At 41.3% G+C, this 16,788-nt stretch overlaps 1 protein-coding gene and 1 non-coding gene across 2 annotated transcripts; both read left to right on the plus strand.

Annotated features, from left to right (window-relative positions):
• Positions 1 to 485: 485 nt before the first annotated feature.
• On the plus strand, positions 486 to 13,514 carry EIF4G2 (eukaryotic translation initiation factor 4 gamma 2). The gene is made up of 24 exons (XM_036427747.2): positions 486 to 540; positions 1,426 to 1,578; positions 2,191 to 2,580; positions 3,451 to 3,577; positions 3,914 to 3,979; positions 4,465 to 4,605; positions 5,048 to 5,150; positions 5,772 to 5,903; positions 5,991 to 6,057; positions 6,135 to 6,286; positions 6,599 to 6,709; positions 7,082 to 7,165; positions 7,256 to 7,354; positions 7,558 to 7,699; positions 7,795 to 7,955; positions 8,321 to 8,434; positions 9,013 to 9,138; positions 9,255 to 9,359; positions 9,453 to 9,668; positions 9,753 to 10,011; positions 10,305 to 10,509; positions 10,622 to 10,833; positions 11,097 to 11,218; positions 12,684 to 13,514. The coding sequence occupies exons 1-24, from the start codon at positions 486 to 488 to the stop codon at positions 12,747 to 12,749; spliced, it is 3,408 nt and encodes a 1,135-aa protein (XP_036283640.2). The 3' UTR covers positions 12,750 to 13,514.
• On the plus strand, positions 8,484 to 8,619 carry LOC118713860. The gene has a single exon (XR_004986419.1). It is a non-coding gene; the product is annotated as a small nucleolar RNA SNORD97 (small nucleolar RNA).
• Positions 13,515 to 16,788: the final 3,274 nt, after the last annotated feature.

Below are 16,788 nucleotides of genomic sequence, written 5' to 3' on the forward strand. Positions count from 1 at the left end.
GGCTTGGTAACATAAATGAGCCAAGTGAGATTTAACTATAGTGAAATAAGGAAAACACACCTTGATGCGGCCATTGCTACCAGCTAAACTTAAAAATCCATTGGAATTTCAGGCCCCTAAATATCTCTTTGAAGTCTGGACTAGAATAGTGTTTGAACACTATCAGATTAATGTATTATTAGTCATTAATAATGTAAAGGAACTATGCAAAAATAAAAGATTACATATATGGAAGTATATATAAAACCCTACAAAAATTATAAAGAAATATTGTTATTTTGAAGCTAGAAGGGTCCTTTATAACTTGTTATAAAGTGAAACCTTTTGTATTTGAAACAATTTATGCCTTTCCCCCCAAAAAAGCTTTTTTACATGTAACTCCAAGAGTGAGAATCTTTTCCAGTTGTTAAAGATAAATTCAAGTGACGTTGACTTAATAGCAATAATTGTGGTAATATAATGAGGGGGAATGATCAGTCTAATATATGGCAAAGAGGCTGGGATTGTGTTTCAAACCTTCAGAATTACACCACAGCCTAGGTAGGAGTCCCATGATCAGGTTTAAATGTCCTAGGAAAAAGTGCAACTCTATGAAACTGGATTGAGGACTAGGTTCTTTCAACCCCAAGAGCTGTTTTGACGTCAAATACAAGTTTGGGTCTTTGAAAATCCTGCACTTTTTTGAACACTTTTTAAAAAAGCCATGCGTCCTAAAACACACACACACACACACACACACACACACACACACACACACGTTTGGGTCTTTGAAAATCCTTTTATTGAACATTTTAAAAAAGCCATGCGTCTTAAAACACACACAAACATTCTTCTGATTACACATTGTATCAAGAACTGTACATCCAAAATGGAGATGGGGAAATTTCTGTTGGTTGTTTAGTATATGGAAATAGGACTCCGTTTTTTGGATAGCTAAAATGTCGCAAACGATGTAACACTTCATTTTACTGTATCTCTCCTGTAAAATGTTACCTGAGAACCCATAAATAGTTCACCCTGTCGGCTTTGAAAAGCCTAATCCTATTTGTTACGGTGGGCCTTACATAAAATGGAAATGCACAGCTGACAATCTTCAACATGCTTTAAAAACAAACAAAACACGAAAAAACAAAAACAAAAATCCAGGCGCTAGCAGTTAAACTCCTCGGCGCCTGCGTTCCGCAGACATTTCCTCCAAACCGGCCTGCACATTCTGGGCTTTGCTGCTCCCGGGCCGCTGGCCGGGCATTCCTCCGGGAAAAGCTGTTTGGGTGTGCGGTGTTAACCGGGACAATAACCTCTCCCCGTTCCCTCTACGGGGGGTGCAGTAACTAGGGGCGGAATGAAGCTTGCTTTACGCTCTGGGGTGCACCGTCCTGCTCCTGTACCCCACTACCCGCTTTTCCTCCCCTCATCTCCCCCAAGGCAGCCGGAGCCGAGCCCCGCAGACTAGTGAGTCCAGACGCTGCGCCCCGGGCGCCAGGCTTCATCCTGCAGCCCCGTCCGGGAAGCCGGCTGCGAGGGGCCACCCCGGCTCCAAGGAGGCTCCGAGAAAATCAGGCTCCGCACAGGAGTCGGGTAGGGCAGACGGGCGAGCTTCCTCTCCCCGCTCCGGGGAGACAAGGTGAAAGGGAAGGGGGGCGGCGGCACTCCACGGCGTGCGGCCGGGAACAAAGACGCGAGGAAGAGGAGCCGGCCACGCCGACGCCGAGGACGCGCCGACTTGACGCACGCCGGCAGTGCCCGCTCCCTACGCCGCCGGCGGGCCGCAGCCTTCGCGAATACGGCTTTGCGCACTGCGGCGGGCTGCGCCGCAACCGAGCTTGCCGGCGGCTCCGCCCGCGTCCTGCGCGGATTGGCGGCGGGCGGCAGCCCGGCCGCTGATTGGGTAGCGCCGGAGCCATTCGGGGCGGCCCCGACGGGTTCGCCGCCCCAGAGTGATAAGTGCGGCTCCGGACACGCCTCGGCGCCAGCGGTGAGTCGGAGCTCTATGGAGGCGGCGGCGAGTCCCGGGTGGTGGCCGTAGCGGCGACTCCTCTGAGCTGAGCGCTTCCAGCCGGTCCCCGATTCCTTCCTCCCCCTTCCCTTCCCCTTTTTTGTTTTCCGTTCCCTTCCCCTCCCCTTCCCCGTCCCCGACGGCCTGATCCTGAGGCGGCAGCTGCAGTCGCGGCTGCTGAGTTCTGGGTGAAGGTGAGTGCCGCGCCGCCGCCGCCGCGAGGAGCGCTCTAAAATGGCCGCCGCGCCCAGTCCGCTTCTTCTCGGGCGGCACAAAATGGCGGCCGCGGGCTTCGGGCGGGGCGGCCCTTCGTAGCGCGACCTCCGCGCTTCGGGGCCCTGGAAATTCTTCTCCTTTGTTCTCCCTTCGCGCTGTCGACCGAGTGGAAGACGGCAACCCCTGCGGCCCGCGCCGTCCAGGCGGCTGCGGGGCTGGGGTCCGGGCGGGCCGCCGCGCGGGTGCGTTCGGAGGGGAGAGCGTGGCGGGGCCGCACGCGCCGCGGCGGGGAGGACGCAGGCCGCGGGGGGCCCAGCCGTTGGCGCGGGACCAGCAGGAGTCCCGCAGACCGGCCTCCCGGCGGGGAGGTGTGTGAGTCCCCCCGGGGCGGCCCGGAGCCAGGGGCTCTTGGGGGTGGGGTGGGGGGTCCCAGCGGCCCCCCTGAGCCCGGGGAGAGGAGAAAAGGAGGGTCTCTTTCTTTGTCGGTTGGGGAGGGAACGGAGAGGCCCGTGTCGGTCCCCTGGGGGTTGGTGGGCTGTGGGGCCCTTCGGGGCGGCGGGTGGGGAGGAGGCCGCCTTCCCGCGGAGAACAAAGAGCCGGGCGCCGCCGGCGGCTTCGCGGGGCGCCGGGCGGAAACGCTCCCCGCCTCCCTCCCGCCGGCCGGGCGGACTCGGCGCTCTTTGTTCCCAGGAAGGGAAGGGGCGGGCGGAGGCTCCGCTGCCATGTTGCGGTCCTGGCCTCCCGCCTGGTGGTGCCGCCGCTGCGCACCCCGGGCGTCTCCCCGGGGCCTCCGCGGAGGAGTTCATGTGCCGACGGACAGGAACCGCCGCACAGTCCGCTGTCCCTGCTCCCGGCTTTGACTCGTCAGTTGGGACATCGACTATCAGGACCTTCCCCACGTAATGCGCCCGGGTGGAGGGTTAGCTTTTCTACTGATCTCGGTGCTCGGTTTTTAAGGAGGGAGATTGGCTTTTTTTTTTTTTTTTTTTTTTCCAGATTCACCAGTTGAGATTTTTTTTATATGTATAGGAAGGTACTTTGCACCCTTGAACACAAAGGAATTTCCAATTGGCTAAACAGAACTAAAATTTACTGCCCCTTTGTGTGCCTCCTGAGGTCTGCAGTGCAGGGAAAGTTCGGTCAACTGCGGGGCCGTGGTCCGAAATAAATTACCGTTGAAGGAGGGTTACAGGTTTGTATGTGAGCCGAGGCTGATTTTGTACTCTTTCTCATTCTAGGTTTTTCATTTCTCCCATCCCCATCCCTCCCCACCCCATCCATTAATATTATTCTTTTGAAGATTCTTCATTGTCAAGCCGCCAAAGTGGAGAGTGCGATTGCAGAAGGGGGTGCTTCTCGTTTCAGGTATGTATGTGCGGATTTGTTTTGGGCAGTTGTTAAAGACCAATCCAAAACCAAAAGAATCACCACACTAAGTAATTCTGAATAAATGTGCTGTACATTTAGTTTATAATGTGTCTCGTTCATTTTTCTTTGAAGTCCTTAAATGTTCATTATCTTTTATTAACTGCCATGTGAAAATAAACGTAATCTATTGTTTGGCTTTCCATTTGGCCCAAGTTCGGTCTTCATCTGTGGTGTAATTTCTAAAATACGGAATAATTAAAAGAGATCTTTACCCTCTATATGAAACATAATTGGGGTCTAGATTTTTTTTTTTAATGTTTTTCTTTTAATTAGTGCTTCTTCGGGCGGAGGAGGAAGTAGGGGTGCACCTCAGCACTATCCCAAGACTGCTGGCAACAGGTAAACATGCAAAAACAACGAGTTTTACAAATAACATTGTATTAGTAACTTTTGTCACGCATAACAAAATAATTAGGGCACTAGACATTGGGAATACCAACCTGATTGGACATGATTTCTGCAAAATAACCTAAATTTAGGTTATACAAGCCACATGCTCACGAGACTTAGAAAATGTTGGTTCCCAATGTGGGGCAGCACCAGGGAGTCTATTAGAAATGTAAATCATGGGCACTGCCTGGGCCCACCACTGCAGGAACAGTGGGCCTTGTTTTTGTTCTAACCAAAACCCGAAAGGTGATTCCTATGCATACTTGTTAGACAACCATTGATTGAGATTTTTACTTGTAAGAGAAGTTGAGAAACCCTGAACTGAAATTTAAATTTGTTTTATTTAGGATTTCTGATCGGTATGACAGTCAATAAATGTGACTGGTGCTACATTTTAAATTGTCTTAATTTTAATTATAAATATTTTTTACTAGCGAGTTCCTGGGGAAAACCCCAGGGCAAAACGCTCAGAAATGGATTCCTGCACGAAGCACTAGACGAGATGACAACTCCGCAGCAAACAACTCCGCAAATGAAAAAGAACGACATGATGCAATCTTCAGGAAAGTAAGAGGGTGAGTTTATAGGTCCACTTGGTCTGTTTTAACAAATGCCGGTTGGATGGTTTATCTTAAAGATCAGTATTCGGGGGCTTAGAGTTGCTTTCAGCCTGTTGTGCTGATATTGCCCATTTCTGGTGTACAACCCAGTGAAGTGCACAGAACAGGTGAGCGTTAGCTCCTGCGCTGGCCTTGATAATAGGGAGGCTCTTCTGGTTTTTGAGGATGAGTGAGATTTGTCAGACAGCTGGGGACCCTCATCAGGTACAGATATTATCATCTAAATTACAGTGACAGGTTTATTAAATGTCTCTTTGGTTAGATGGGTACAAAAAAAGGTCTTGATATTAAAGGGAAATGATGAAGAAAAAGTGAACATAATTTAAAAACTGTTTTTCGAGTTAATAATTCTTTGTGTGTTAGCTGACACTTAACGTGTGATTCCTTTTCCTTCCAGCATACTCAATAAGCTTACTCCTGAGAAGTTTGACAAGCTATGCCTTGAGCTCCTCAATGTGGGTGTAGAGTCTAAACTCATCCTAAAAGGGGTCATACTGCTGGTAAGTTACTGAAAGGGAAAGAAAAATACTTAAACCAGCATTGGTGTTTTCATACTGTATTATTTCTTAAAACTCTGAGGTATGAGCTAGATAAATGTGTTTTTGAATAATGATGTTTTTTTTTTTTTAAACCCACTAACTTAATGGCATCAGGTTTTGTAGTTTTTCATACTATTGTTGCTTGGAAAGTAAATGGGCTTATCGTAAACAGACTATTTGGGTTTGTTTGTTTTTCATTCTGTGGAAAATAACAATTTTGATCTTGGGTGAATTGCATAATAGTGATAGACATTCCAGTGTCTGTTTACAGTTTTGGTGTTCAGCATATTTTCAACACCTGGGGGAGGGGGGTAGAGACTAGAATGAGATCTGTTAACTGGGCTTTAATATACTATAACAGTTAACAAATGTTAACTATGCTAAGCACTTTACTTGCAGTTTAATTTAGTTTTTATTCTGTAAACCTTACAAAAATGGGGGGGGTTCTAAAATTACAAATGGGGTATGGAGGATTTGTCTGTAAGAAATTTGAAAAGATTGAGTGCATGCAAAGAATTAGGTTATAAAGGAAGGGGGGTTACGATGTTATATTTAGTATTTTTTAAATGACATTTCCTGTAGATTGTGGACAAAGCCTTAGAAGAGCCAAAGTATAGCTCACTGTATGCTCAGCTATGTCTGCGATTGGCAGAGGATGCACCAAACTTTGATGGCCCAGCAGCAGAGGGTCAACCAGGACAGAAGCAAAGCACAGTAAGTGGTAGTGCTTACTTTGCCTATTTTAAAGTTGATTTGAAAGATCTCATTAATAAAACTTTCCAAATGTCTTGTTTTTAATAGACATTCAGACGCCTCCTAATTTCCAAATTACAAGATGAATTTGAAAATCGAACCAGAAATGTTGATGGTGAGGATTTATTGTTGATATTTAGTGTACTGTACATTTTCAACTTGATTCTGAACGTTGACTTTTTCATTTTTCAGTCTACGATAAGCGTGAAAATCCCCTCCTCCCCGAGGAGGAGGAACAGAGAGCCATTGCTAAGATCAAGATGTTGGGGAACATCAAATTCATTGGAGAACTTGGAAAGCTTGATCTTATTCATGAATCTATCCTTCATAAGTGCATCAAAACAGTAAGTATGATTAAGAATTGGGTTTAAATAAAGTTATTTGGGTGAAATGAGGCAATTATAATTGTTTCTGCCATCTGAGAATTTTAGACTATTTTGATGAACAGCAAAACTTGCATATTCTGAATATGGAAGTGTCCAGTAGGGTAGGGGTAAAACTGGTTACCTATGTTAAATTGCTTAATTTGGGGGATTCCTTCACAGTTCAAATAGGAAGTACTGTTAAATACATTAGGAACTCTGAGTCAATGCAAACATAAGGGGAAATACTATATAAACAAGATTTTTGTCAAACTGGGTCATTTCTTTTCATAGCTTTTGGAAAAGAAGAAGAGAGTCCAACTCAAAGATATGGGAGAGGATTTGGAGTGCCTCTGTCAGATAATGAGGACAGTGGGACCTAGATTAGACCATGAACGAGCCAAGGTATGTGTGTCACTAACAAATAATATGGGTAGTTTGTCTTAATTTTATTAAAATCCGATGTCTTTATGATATGGGGTAGTGGTCGGCAAACTCATTAGTCAACAGAACCAAATAACAATATGATTGAAATGTCTTTTGAGGGCCAAATTTCTTAAACTTCTTCTAACCACTACTTCTTCAAAGTAAACTCAACCAGGCCGTGGTATTTTGTGGAAGAGCCACATATAGCTCGAGAGCTGCATTTTGCCGACCACGGATATAGGGGGGTTGCCATGTTTAATCATTAACCTTGATTAAAATCTAGAAGTCTTTAAAAGCCTTAAATAATATACATTTGCCATAACACTTTTAACAATTTTTTTATTTTATTAGTCCTTAATGGATCAGTACTTTGCCCGAATGTGCTCCTTGATGTTAAGTAAGGAATTGCCAGCGAGGATTCGTTTCCTGCTGCAGGTAAAACTGGTTCCTTTAATTATGTCAATGAGCTCACTTTTTCTGCTTAGAATATTAAAATGAAATTTATTTAAATTTTCTAAATTAAAGGATACTGTAGAGTTGCGAGAACACCGTTGGGTTCCTCGCAAGGCTTTTCTTGACAATGGACCAAAGACGATCAATCAAATCCGTCAAGATGCAGTAAAGGTAAGATTTTTCTGTTATCAGAGCTTTAAGAATATAACCAAAGGACCTTCTTAAAACTTTAAGACTGTTTGAGACTATCTCATCTTACTAATGGAGCTCAGAATTATAAATAGCACCCTGATAGTCCGTAATTTTTCTGTTTTTCACAAAAATAAGAATTTTAAGTGTCCAAAACAAGTATTTTGTTCACTTTATTTCTAAAGGATCTAGGAGTGTTTATTCCAGCTCCTATGGCTCAAGGGATGAGAAGTGACTTCTTTCTGGAGGGACCGTTCATGCCACCCAGGATGAAAATGGATAGGGACCCACTTGGAGGACTTGCTGATATGTTTGGACAAATGCCAGGTGATTTTGAACAAAATGGTGGTTTGGTTAAATTTAAAAATCAGTATAACATAGTAGTAGAATTGTAAAACGTTGTCCCCTGTATGTATTTCAAGGTAGTGGAATTGGTACTGGTCCAGGAGTTATCCAGGATAGATTTTCACCCACCATGGGGCGCCATCGCCCAAATCAGCTCTTCAATGGCCATGGGGGACACATCATGCCTCCCACACAATCGCAGTTTGGAGAGATGGGAGGCAAGTTTATGAAAAGCCAGGTAAGAAAAACTTAAGAATGTTTAAGCAACAAGTATTAAACCCTGTAACGTGATTTTTTGCTTTTTAAAACAAATGCAAATGCTTTAGGGTCATATGTGTTTTTTCTAAACCAAATCTACATCTGTGGCAGTTGTTTTAAACTGGGTGAAGTACTTACCCTTAAGATTAGTAAAGTATTAGTAAAATCACATCTCTTTATTTCTTGTTAGGGTTAGATTTTTATTCTTCCCTGTTTCATCTTTTACTTTCTCTGGGCAAATTCAGTTAAGCTTTCCTTATGGCTTGGCTCATCCCTTTGGTACTTTATTACCATAATTTGTGGACCCCTTTTTATCTAGACTTTCTTTCTCCCTTTCTGAAATAGGGGCTAAGCCAGCTCTACCATAACCAGAGTCAGGGACTCTTATCCCAGCTGCAAGGACAGTCGAAGGATATGCCACCTCGGTTTTCTAAGAAAGGACAGCTTAATGCAGATGAGGTACATTTGCCTATGTTACTTGATATACCACAGTTTGTCAATTCAGAAATTGCCCAATGATTATAAAAAGACGCGTTGAGGACTTAAATGCTGGACTTCTTCATCTTCTTTCTTCCTTTTTCTGTACTACTTTTTCTTTCTTTGTCCAGCGTCCTGTGAGCGAAGATTATGAGATATGAGGGCAAGCTTCTTAAAGTGTTTAGTGAGAACAAGGAAAATGGTTGTCAAGATTTTGATTGTGATTTCAATCAAAACAAGTTCTTTGATTAGTTTACTCTAACTAGAATGGCTTAACTAAACATAAAGCAAGATATTTTCTAAACCCTAATTAAATTTATTTTAGTGATGCTAGTCCTAGGAGAATTCTGATATGTGTAAGAATTAACAGTATCTGATTCTCCTATTGATAAGATCTTCAGTGTTCTTGACAGAAATTGAACCTATAAAGGAAGAGTACATTTTTAGTTATTGTTGAAACTTAAATTCCTGCCCTAGGATTTTTGGAATGTTGCATTTGGTATCTTACCAACTGCATGTTGTTAACTTGGATATCTGTTTTGATTTGTTTTCCATTCTAGATTAGCCTGAGGCCTGCTCAGTCGTTCCTAATGAATAAAAATCAAGTGCCAAAGCTTCAGCCCCAAATAACTATGATCCCTCCTAGTGCACAACCACCACGCACTCAGACACCACCTCTGGGACAGGTATAGCAATTTCTACTTGATACTGAAAATGTCTAAAGATCTTAGTGTATACACCCTCTAAATTCACGTTTATTTTAAAATTTTTATTAAGCAGTCATACCTATTATGTTTTTCAGACACCTCAGCTTGGTCTCAAAACTAATCCACCACTTATTCAGGAAAAGCCTGCCAAGACCAGTAAAAAGCCTCCACCCTCAAAGGAAGAACTACTTAAACTAACTGTAAGTTTCAAATATTCTCATAGTCTTGGTCATGAAGTATATTTGAGTTTTTCAGAAAAAGCACTGAAGACATTTGGATTGTATTCTTTTCAGGAAACTGTTGTGACTGAATATCTGAATAGTGGAAATTCAAATGAAGCTGTCAATGGTGTAAGAGAAATGAGGGCTCCTAAACACTTTCTTCCTGAGATGTTAAGCAAAGTAATCATCCTGTCACTGGACAGAAGTGATGAAGATAAAGAAAAAGCAAGTTCTTTGATCAGTTTACTCAAACAGGAAGGCATAGCCACAAGTGACAACTTCATGCAGGTAGAACACTTTCCTGTTTCTGTGAGAACTCTTTCCATTCAAATTTAAGAACGGATAAACTGATTGCTACATACTCTTTTTAAGGCTTTCCTGAACGTATTGGACCAGTGCCCCAAACTGGAGGTTGACATCCCCTTGGTGAAATCATATTTAGCACAGTTTGCAGCTCGTGCCATCATTTCAGAGCTGGTGAGCATTTCAGAACTAGCTCAACCACTGGAAAGTGGCACCCATTTTCCTCTCTTCTTACTTTGTCTTCAGCAACTAGCTAAATTACAAGATCGAGAGTGGTTAACAGAACTTTTTCAACAAAGCAAGGTCAATATGCAGAAAATGCTCCCAGGTAAGAATGCTGGGGAGGGTTTTTGGGTTTTTTTTGTTTGTTTTTTAATGCTATGACTAGATTCCTTAGTACCTTGAATGGACTTGTATAAGTCAGATGGTGTGCTTGTCCTGTACAGATAATAAGCATTACCTTCCACAAGTAGATTTCACTTTGTTATTAAAAAGTAATTTTTAACTAATTTGCTTCAAATGTCAAGAGTTTTCTTTGCTGGGTTAGCTTTTTATTCTTTTTTATGAACCTTGTATATTTGGGAAGTTGTTGCCTGATACAAAAGTGGCTTTTTCTTTCAGAAATTGATCAAAATAAGGATCGAATGTTGGAGATTTTGGAAGGAAAGGGACTGAGTTTCTTATTCCCACTTCTCAAATTGGAGAAGGAACTATTGAAGCAAATAAAGTTGGATCCATCCCCTCAAACCATATATAAGTGGATTAAAGATAACATCTCTCCCAAACTTCATGTAGATAAAGGATTTGTGAACATCTTAATGACTAGGTAAGAAAATGTTGGCCACCTACAAAAAATCTGTGGGGTAAGGGATTAAGAATTGTCTGTTTTTAGCTAGAAATTTTGTTTTGGGGTTCTAATAAGATCTCTTTCTCTGTAGCTTCTTACAGTATATTTCTAGTGAAGTAAACCCACCCAGTGATGAAACAGATTCTTCCTCTGCTCCTTCCAAAGAACAGTTAGAGCAGGAAAAACAACTGCTTCTTTCTTTCAAGCCAGTGATGCAGAAATTCCTTCACGATCATGTTGATCTACAAGTCAGTGCCCTCTATGCTCTTCAGGTGCACTGCTACAACAGCAACTTCCCAAAAGGTGAGAGGACCAGCCTCAGAAAAGGGGCAGGTGGGGGGACGACTTTTCAACAGCACATTAAGCCCTAACCAGTTTGGTTCAGTGGATAAAGCATCTACCTGTGGACTGTTGGTTGCTGGCTCATCTCCAGTAGTGGGTGTGCAGGAGGCAGCTGATGGATGTTTCTCATTAATGTTTCTAACTCTCCTCTTCCTTTCCGTAAAAAATCAATAAAATATATTTTAAAAAGACATTAAATAATGAGATTACATTTTGTCTTTTAGGCATGTTACTCCGCTTTTTTGTTCACTTCTATGACATGGAAATTATTGAAGAAGAAGCTTTCTTGGCTTGGAAAGAAGATATAACCCAAGAGTTTCCAGGGAAAGGCAAGGCTTTGTTCCAGGTAAATGTCTTGCTGGAGAAATTTGGTCTGCTTTTTCCAGTTTACTTGGTTTTACTTTAATGACAAGCCTTTAAAATCAAAATAGTCAGTGTGTTAAAGGTATTCTACGCTATCATGATGTGGGTAGAGTAGATAAGAGTAGGTAGTTCCCCCAAAATGAGGTAGAACTATGAAGTAAAAGGCTTCAGTCCTTTGTGTAAGATGTTAGGTTAGAACTGGCTAATTTTATTTAAGTGAAGCCATTTAAAAAGATTGGGTGAGATTGCAAGTTGGGTTTAAGCTTTTTTTTTTTATGTCATTAAAAAGGAGATTGCTTCTTCTCATAGTTTGATTTTCAGTCTTACTGAGTGAAATTCTAGCTCTAGGAGATTCAAAATGACAGCAGGTTCCAGGCCAGATCACAGAGATTGAGTTAATACCGGTAGGTCTGTGGTACACGATCCAGATGATTGATTGTTAGACCTGAGAAACACTGGTCTACAGTATCTTATCTGTACTCCTAAGGTTCACAAACTAGTTTTATGAGGATCAATCATTTCTTTTTTTTTTTTTCTTTTTAATATATTTTATTGATTTTTTTTTTTACAGAGAGGAAGGGAGAGAGAGAGAGAGAGCTAGAAACGTCCATGAGAGAGAGACATTGACGAGCTGCCTCTTGCACACCCCCTACCGGGGATATGCCTGCAACCAAAGTACATGCCCTTGACCGGAATCAAACCTTGGACCTTTCAGTCCGCAGACCGATGCTCTACCACTGAGCCAAACTGGTTTCAGCAGGATCAATCATTCTTACAGCATTTACACTTAGCTCTTCCCTTGGAGAGACTGGTCCAGCAATTTTGGGGTGCTAGAAATCTATTCAAGAATCTGACATTGTTTAAAGGGGAGTAAGGGAGAAAGCAACATCAATTGCCTCACACACACAAGCTGGCTCAGCATCGAACTCACAGCCCAGGAACGTGTCCTGGCCTGGAAGCAGACCCCCAACCTTTGGATGTACAGGAAGACACACCAATTGCAATACACCAGCCAGGGCTAGGACTCTGCTCCCGCTTCCCCTTCACAGTATAGCTTTAACATATTTAGATTTGGAAAGAGCATCTGTCTCCTAAAATGATCCTGAAATATAACTGGAGCGGTGTCAAAAAATGACACCTGAGCTAATTTACCATAAATAGTTTGTATCAGTGATGACTAACTTTTCAAACCTCGTGGACACCAGTGATCCACTGACCACTGGTTGGCAACTGCTGGTTTATATGAGATCCAAAATCTAAATAATGAGTAGTTAAAATACCTTTAAAGCTAATATAAATAGTACGTTTGCTCTATGTCCTAGAGACAATTATAAAAGGTAAACAAAACTTGTGTCCTTCGGGTGGGGACTAAATTGGTCTTCAAAGCTTCGGTTTTGGGTTTTTCTGTCAGTACTACCTATTTTTTTACATTACAAATTAATTTACAGGTGAATCAGTGGCTAACCTGGCTAGAAACTGCTGAAGAAGAAGAATCAGAGGAAGAAGCTGACTAAAAGAACCAGCCAAAGCCTTAAATTGTACAAAACATACTGTTGCTATGATGTAACTGCATTTGACCTAACCACTGCGAAAATTCATTCCGCTGTAATGTTTTCACAATATTTAAAGCAGAAGCACGTCAGTTAGGATTTTCTTCTGCATAAGGTTTTTTTGTAGTGTAATGTCTTAATCATAGTCTACCATCAAATATTTTAGGAGTATCTTTAATGTTTAGATAGTATATTAGCAGCATGCAATACTTACATCATAAGTTCGCAAGCAGAAGGCAGTCTATTGCAAGGATCTTCTTTGCTGCCAGTTATCATAGGCTGTTTCAAGTTAGAAAACTGAATAGCAACACTGAATACTGTAGAAATGCACTTTGCTCAGTAATACTTGAGTTGTTGCAATATTTGATTATCCATTTGGTTGTTACAGAAAAATTCTTAACTGTAATTGATGGTTGTTGCCGTAATAGTATATTGCCTGTATTTCTACCTCTAGTAATGGGCTTTATGTGCTAGATTTTAATATCCTTGAGCCTGGGCAAGTGCACAAGTCTTTTAAAAAAGAAACATGGTTTACTTGCACAAAACTGATCAGTTTTGAGAGATCGTTAATGCCCTTGAAGTGGTTTTTGTGGGTGTGAAACAAATGGTGAGAATTTGAATTGGTCCCTCTTATTATAGTGTTGAAATTAAGTCTACTTAATTTATCAAGTCATGTTCATGCCCTGATTTTATATACTTGTATCTATCAATAAACATTGTGATACTTGATACAGTTGTGTGTGACTTTTAAATTAGCATCCACCAACTTAAAAAAAAGTTTGGAAATAACCAACATGTAACCAATTCCTATCATCAAAGGTAGTGCTGAGATCATAAGTCTTGAATACATAGCAACAAACTCAGAGGTGGTAGTGGATAGAACCAATGTTTGTGTCCTATTTGAGTCAGAGAAGCTTGTTCTTAACTGTTTTACAGGCCTCTTCACTGACATTCCTAACATATATAATAGACTTAGAGCTGGTGGATATCCTGAGTACAATGAAATTAAGGCTAAGTAGAGACATGCAGATGACTTTTTAAAAATGTTTTGATTTTAGAGGGAAAGTTCTAGAAATATCAGTGAATAATGTATCAGAGCCTGCAACCCTAACCAGCAATGGAACTGACTGCCCTGCAGATACTTTAAGTTAAAAAAAAAGTCAGCTTCCTGAATTTTTTTTTTTAATCTAAAGTGTCTAATGCACAGAGCTATGGAATTAATGAGCTATAAATTGCATTATTGCTGGCCTTCTGCCCAGCCTTCCCCTTAAAGGGGACATTGGAGTTAACCTGATAAATGTGTGTAGTACTGGATCTTTGCTTCCATTTACAACCAGGATTCCTCTAATTCAGCTATGGCTGTGGTCCGCAAACTGGCTCATGAGCCACGCGGCTCTTGGGCCCCTCTTCCACAAAATACCATGGCCTGGGCAAGTCTATTTTGAAGAAGTGGCATTAGAAGAGGTTTAACTTTAAAAAACTTCGCTCTCGAAAGAAATTTTAATCATTGTACTGTTGATATTTGGCTCGGTTGACTGACCACTGAGCTAGGGGACTGGACCAAAGGAAGTCTTAGGCCTGATGTGCAGTTGTCATTGGTTACAGAAGTTGGGCTTTCACACACCCCTCCCATGCTTCAAGAACTCATACTGATGATCCCTTGCTCCAGACATTAAACAGTATTGTATGACCTATCATACTAGAGGACATTTGCACCTTGTATAAATAATGGTGTTAGTATCAGCATACAAATTCAGTGACTTACCACATCTTTTACTGCTTTGAGTTACCTCTTCATTTTGCCAGTTCCTTTCCCATTCTCAAACAGGCTGCACTCAAATACACTGAAGCTTTCTCAAGATCAATAACGTATATCCAGTAATTTTCATTCTGTAGGCAGAATTGGACAGTCAATTTCTCTTCACGTCAACAAACCTTTTTCTACCTGGTTTGTTGGCTGTTCCTTCTCAGTCTCCAGTAGGAAATGCCTGGTGTCATAAGTACCTCAGCTGCTTAACTTTCAAACCCTGTGTCTAATCAACTTTTCCCTCCAAAATAGGAATCAGATAGCTTCTTAACCTCTCCACTCATTTCTATTCTGTATGCCGCAATAGCCTTAACTGGATCCTCTGGCCTGGCTTCCATTTTTTCCTGGGACATGCCTAGATAACTGGATGCTTAGATAACTGGATGACTGGCTACCTCAAGCTTCACTGGGTCTTGGCTCAAATGTCATATTTATTTATTAGTAAGGTCTCTACTGTCCACCTCTTTAAAATGTAACCCTGCACACATACCAGGTGTACCAGTTAATGCGAATTTTTTTCAATAGATGGTGTCATATGTTGATACATAATTTGATAAGTGCTATTTTGTATTTACAGCAAGCTTCAAAACTTCATATGTCAAAAATTTCTGAAGGTATTAACATCATAGATACTACACATACACTTAAAATGTCTAATTTTGTGCCAAAGAAGATTTGCGGGAAGTTTTAATTCATTATTTTGAAGAAAAGTGCTGCTGAATACTTCAGGAAGCTTATGGTGAACATGCTCCATCTCAAGATACTTGTGAATGCTGATTTAAATGCTTTAAAAGTTATAATTTCATTGTGAAAGGCAGTGAATGTCCAGGTCAACCGAAAAAGTTTGAAGACCAACATTTACAAGCATTGGATGGAGATGCATGTCAAACTCAAAAACAACTTACAGAAAGATTAAACATTGCTTAGCAAACAATTTCCAATCATTTACAAGCAACAGGAAAGATTTTAAAGGAAGGAAAATGGATGCCACATCAACTGAATGGTCAGTAAAATGTTGGGCAAGGGCACAGAAGAAATTCTTTTTTGCTTTAAATTGTGACTGGCGTTGAAAAGATTTATTTTGAGAATTTCCAAATGACCAAATGATGGGTTGATCCAGGTCAACCATCAACATCGACTGCAAGGCCAAATCACTTCAGAAAGAAGACAATGCTCTGCGTTTAGTGGGATTAGGAAGGTGTGTATTGTGAGCTTATAAAACCAGGTGAAATCATTAATACTGATTGCTACCGTCAACAATCAATTTGAACCACGCTTTGATCATGAAAAGACCAGAATGCCAGAAGATAGGCAAAGTAATTTTGCTTCATGCTGACTCATCATCACACACTTCAAAACCAGTTAAATACACGTTAAAAGATCTTGCCTTGGAAGTATTAACTCACCCGCTGTATTCACCAGACCTTGCTTCTTAAGAATAACACTTGTTCCGATCGATGATACACGCACTTTCTGAGCAGCACTTCAAAACATACGAAGAAGTGGAAATAAAATTCGATTAACTGGTACACCTGGTATGTCTTTCCTGCTTTAGGTAACTCCATGCCTGCCATTATATGACACTGGATATATCTGACCGATTACAGAATGTGAAGAGATTGAACTTTTTAACTGTTTTGTTCTCTACTGTATCCCCCACACCTAGAATAGTGCCTAACACACAGTAAACTCAAGTATTTGTTGAACTAAATCACAAATTAATAAAATTATCTTACACAACAGAAACCGGACATAAAAAAAAAATAAATTATAGATTTAGGATTCATCCCTACACTTAATAGCAGTGTGATGTTAGGGACATTTCAATTCTGAACTTTTAATTTTTTATAATGAGGCGAGTGGAAAGGATTGTCAGAACTAAATAATACCAAGTATGTGAGTCAGCTTAAAGCCCCACACCTAAGCCCTTCAATATATAGGGTGGGGCAAAAGCAAAAGCAGGTTTAGTTGTGAGTATATGAAATAGTTTATTCTTGTGTTATTAACCGTTGTATTGTTTTCCATGCAAGAATAAACTGTTTCATGTACTCCCACCCTGTATGTGAATTCATGTCTGACCTCAGTAGCTTTTTCTTTCTATTTAAATATTTAATGATCTCAGTAGCTTTTCTAAAATACCTCTCATAAGAACTTCGATCCTGAGCTTGCAATCACCAGCTAAAATCTAATGGGCCT

This window comes from Pipistrellus kuhlii, unplaced genomic scaffold, assembly GCF_014108245.1.
Source record: "Pipistrellus kuhlii isolate mPipKuh1 unplaced genomic scaffold, mPipKuh1.p scaffold_m20_p_9, whole genome shotgun sequence".
Taxonomy (NCBI): Eukaryota; Metazoa; Chordata; class Mammalia; order Chiroptera; family Vespertilionidae; genus Pipistrellus; species Pipistrellus kuhlii.

Coding starts and splice junctions, on each gene's coding strand:
- EIF4G2 (XM_036427747.2), top strand. CDS start 486: ATGGCAAAGAGGCTGGGATTGTGTTTCAAACCTTCAGAATTACACCAC. Junction 541..1,425: donor AGAATTACACCACAGCCTAG/GTAGGAGTCCCA, acceptor ATCTCCCCCAAG/GCAGCCGGAGCCGAGCCCCG. Junction 6,058..6,134: donor TCGAACCAGAAATGTTGATG/GTGAGGATTTAT, acceptor TTCATTTTTCAG/TCTACGATAAGCGTGAAAAT.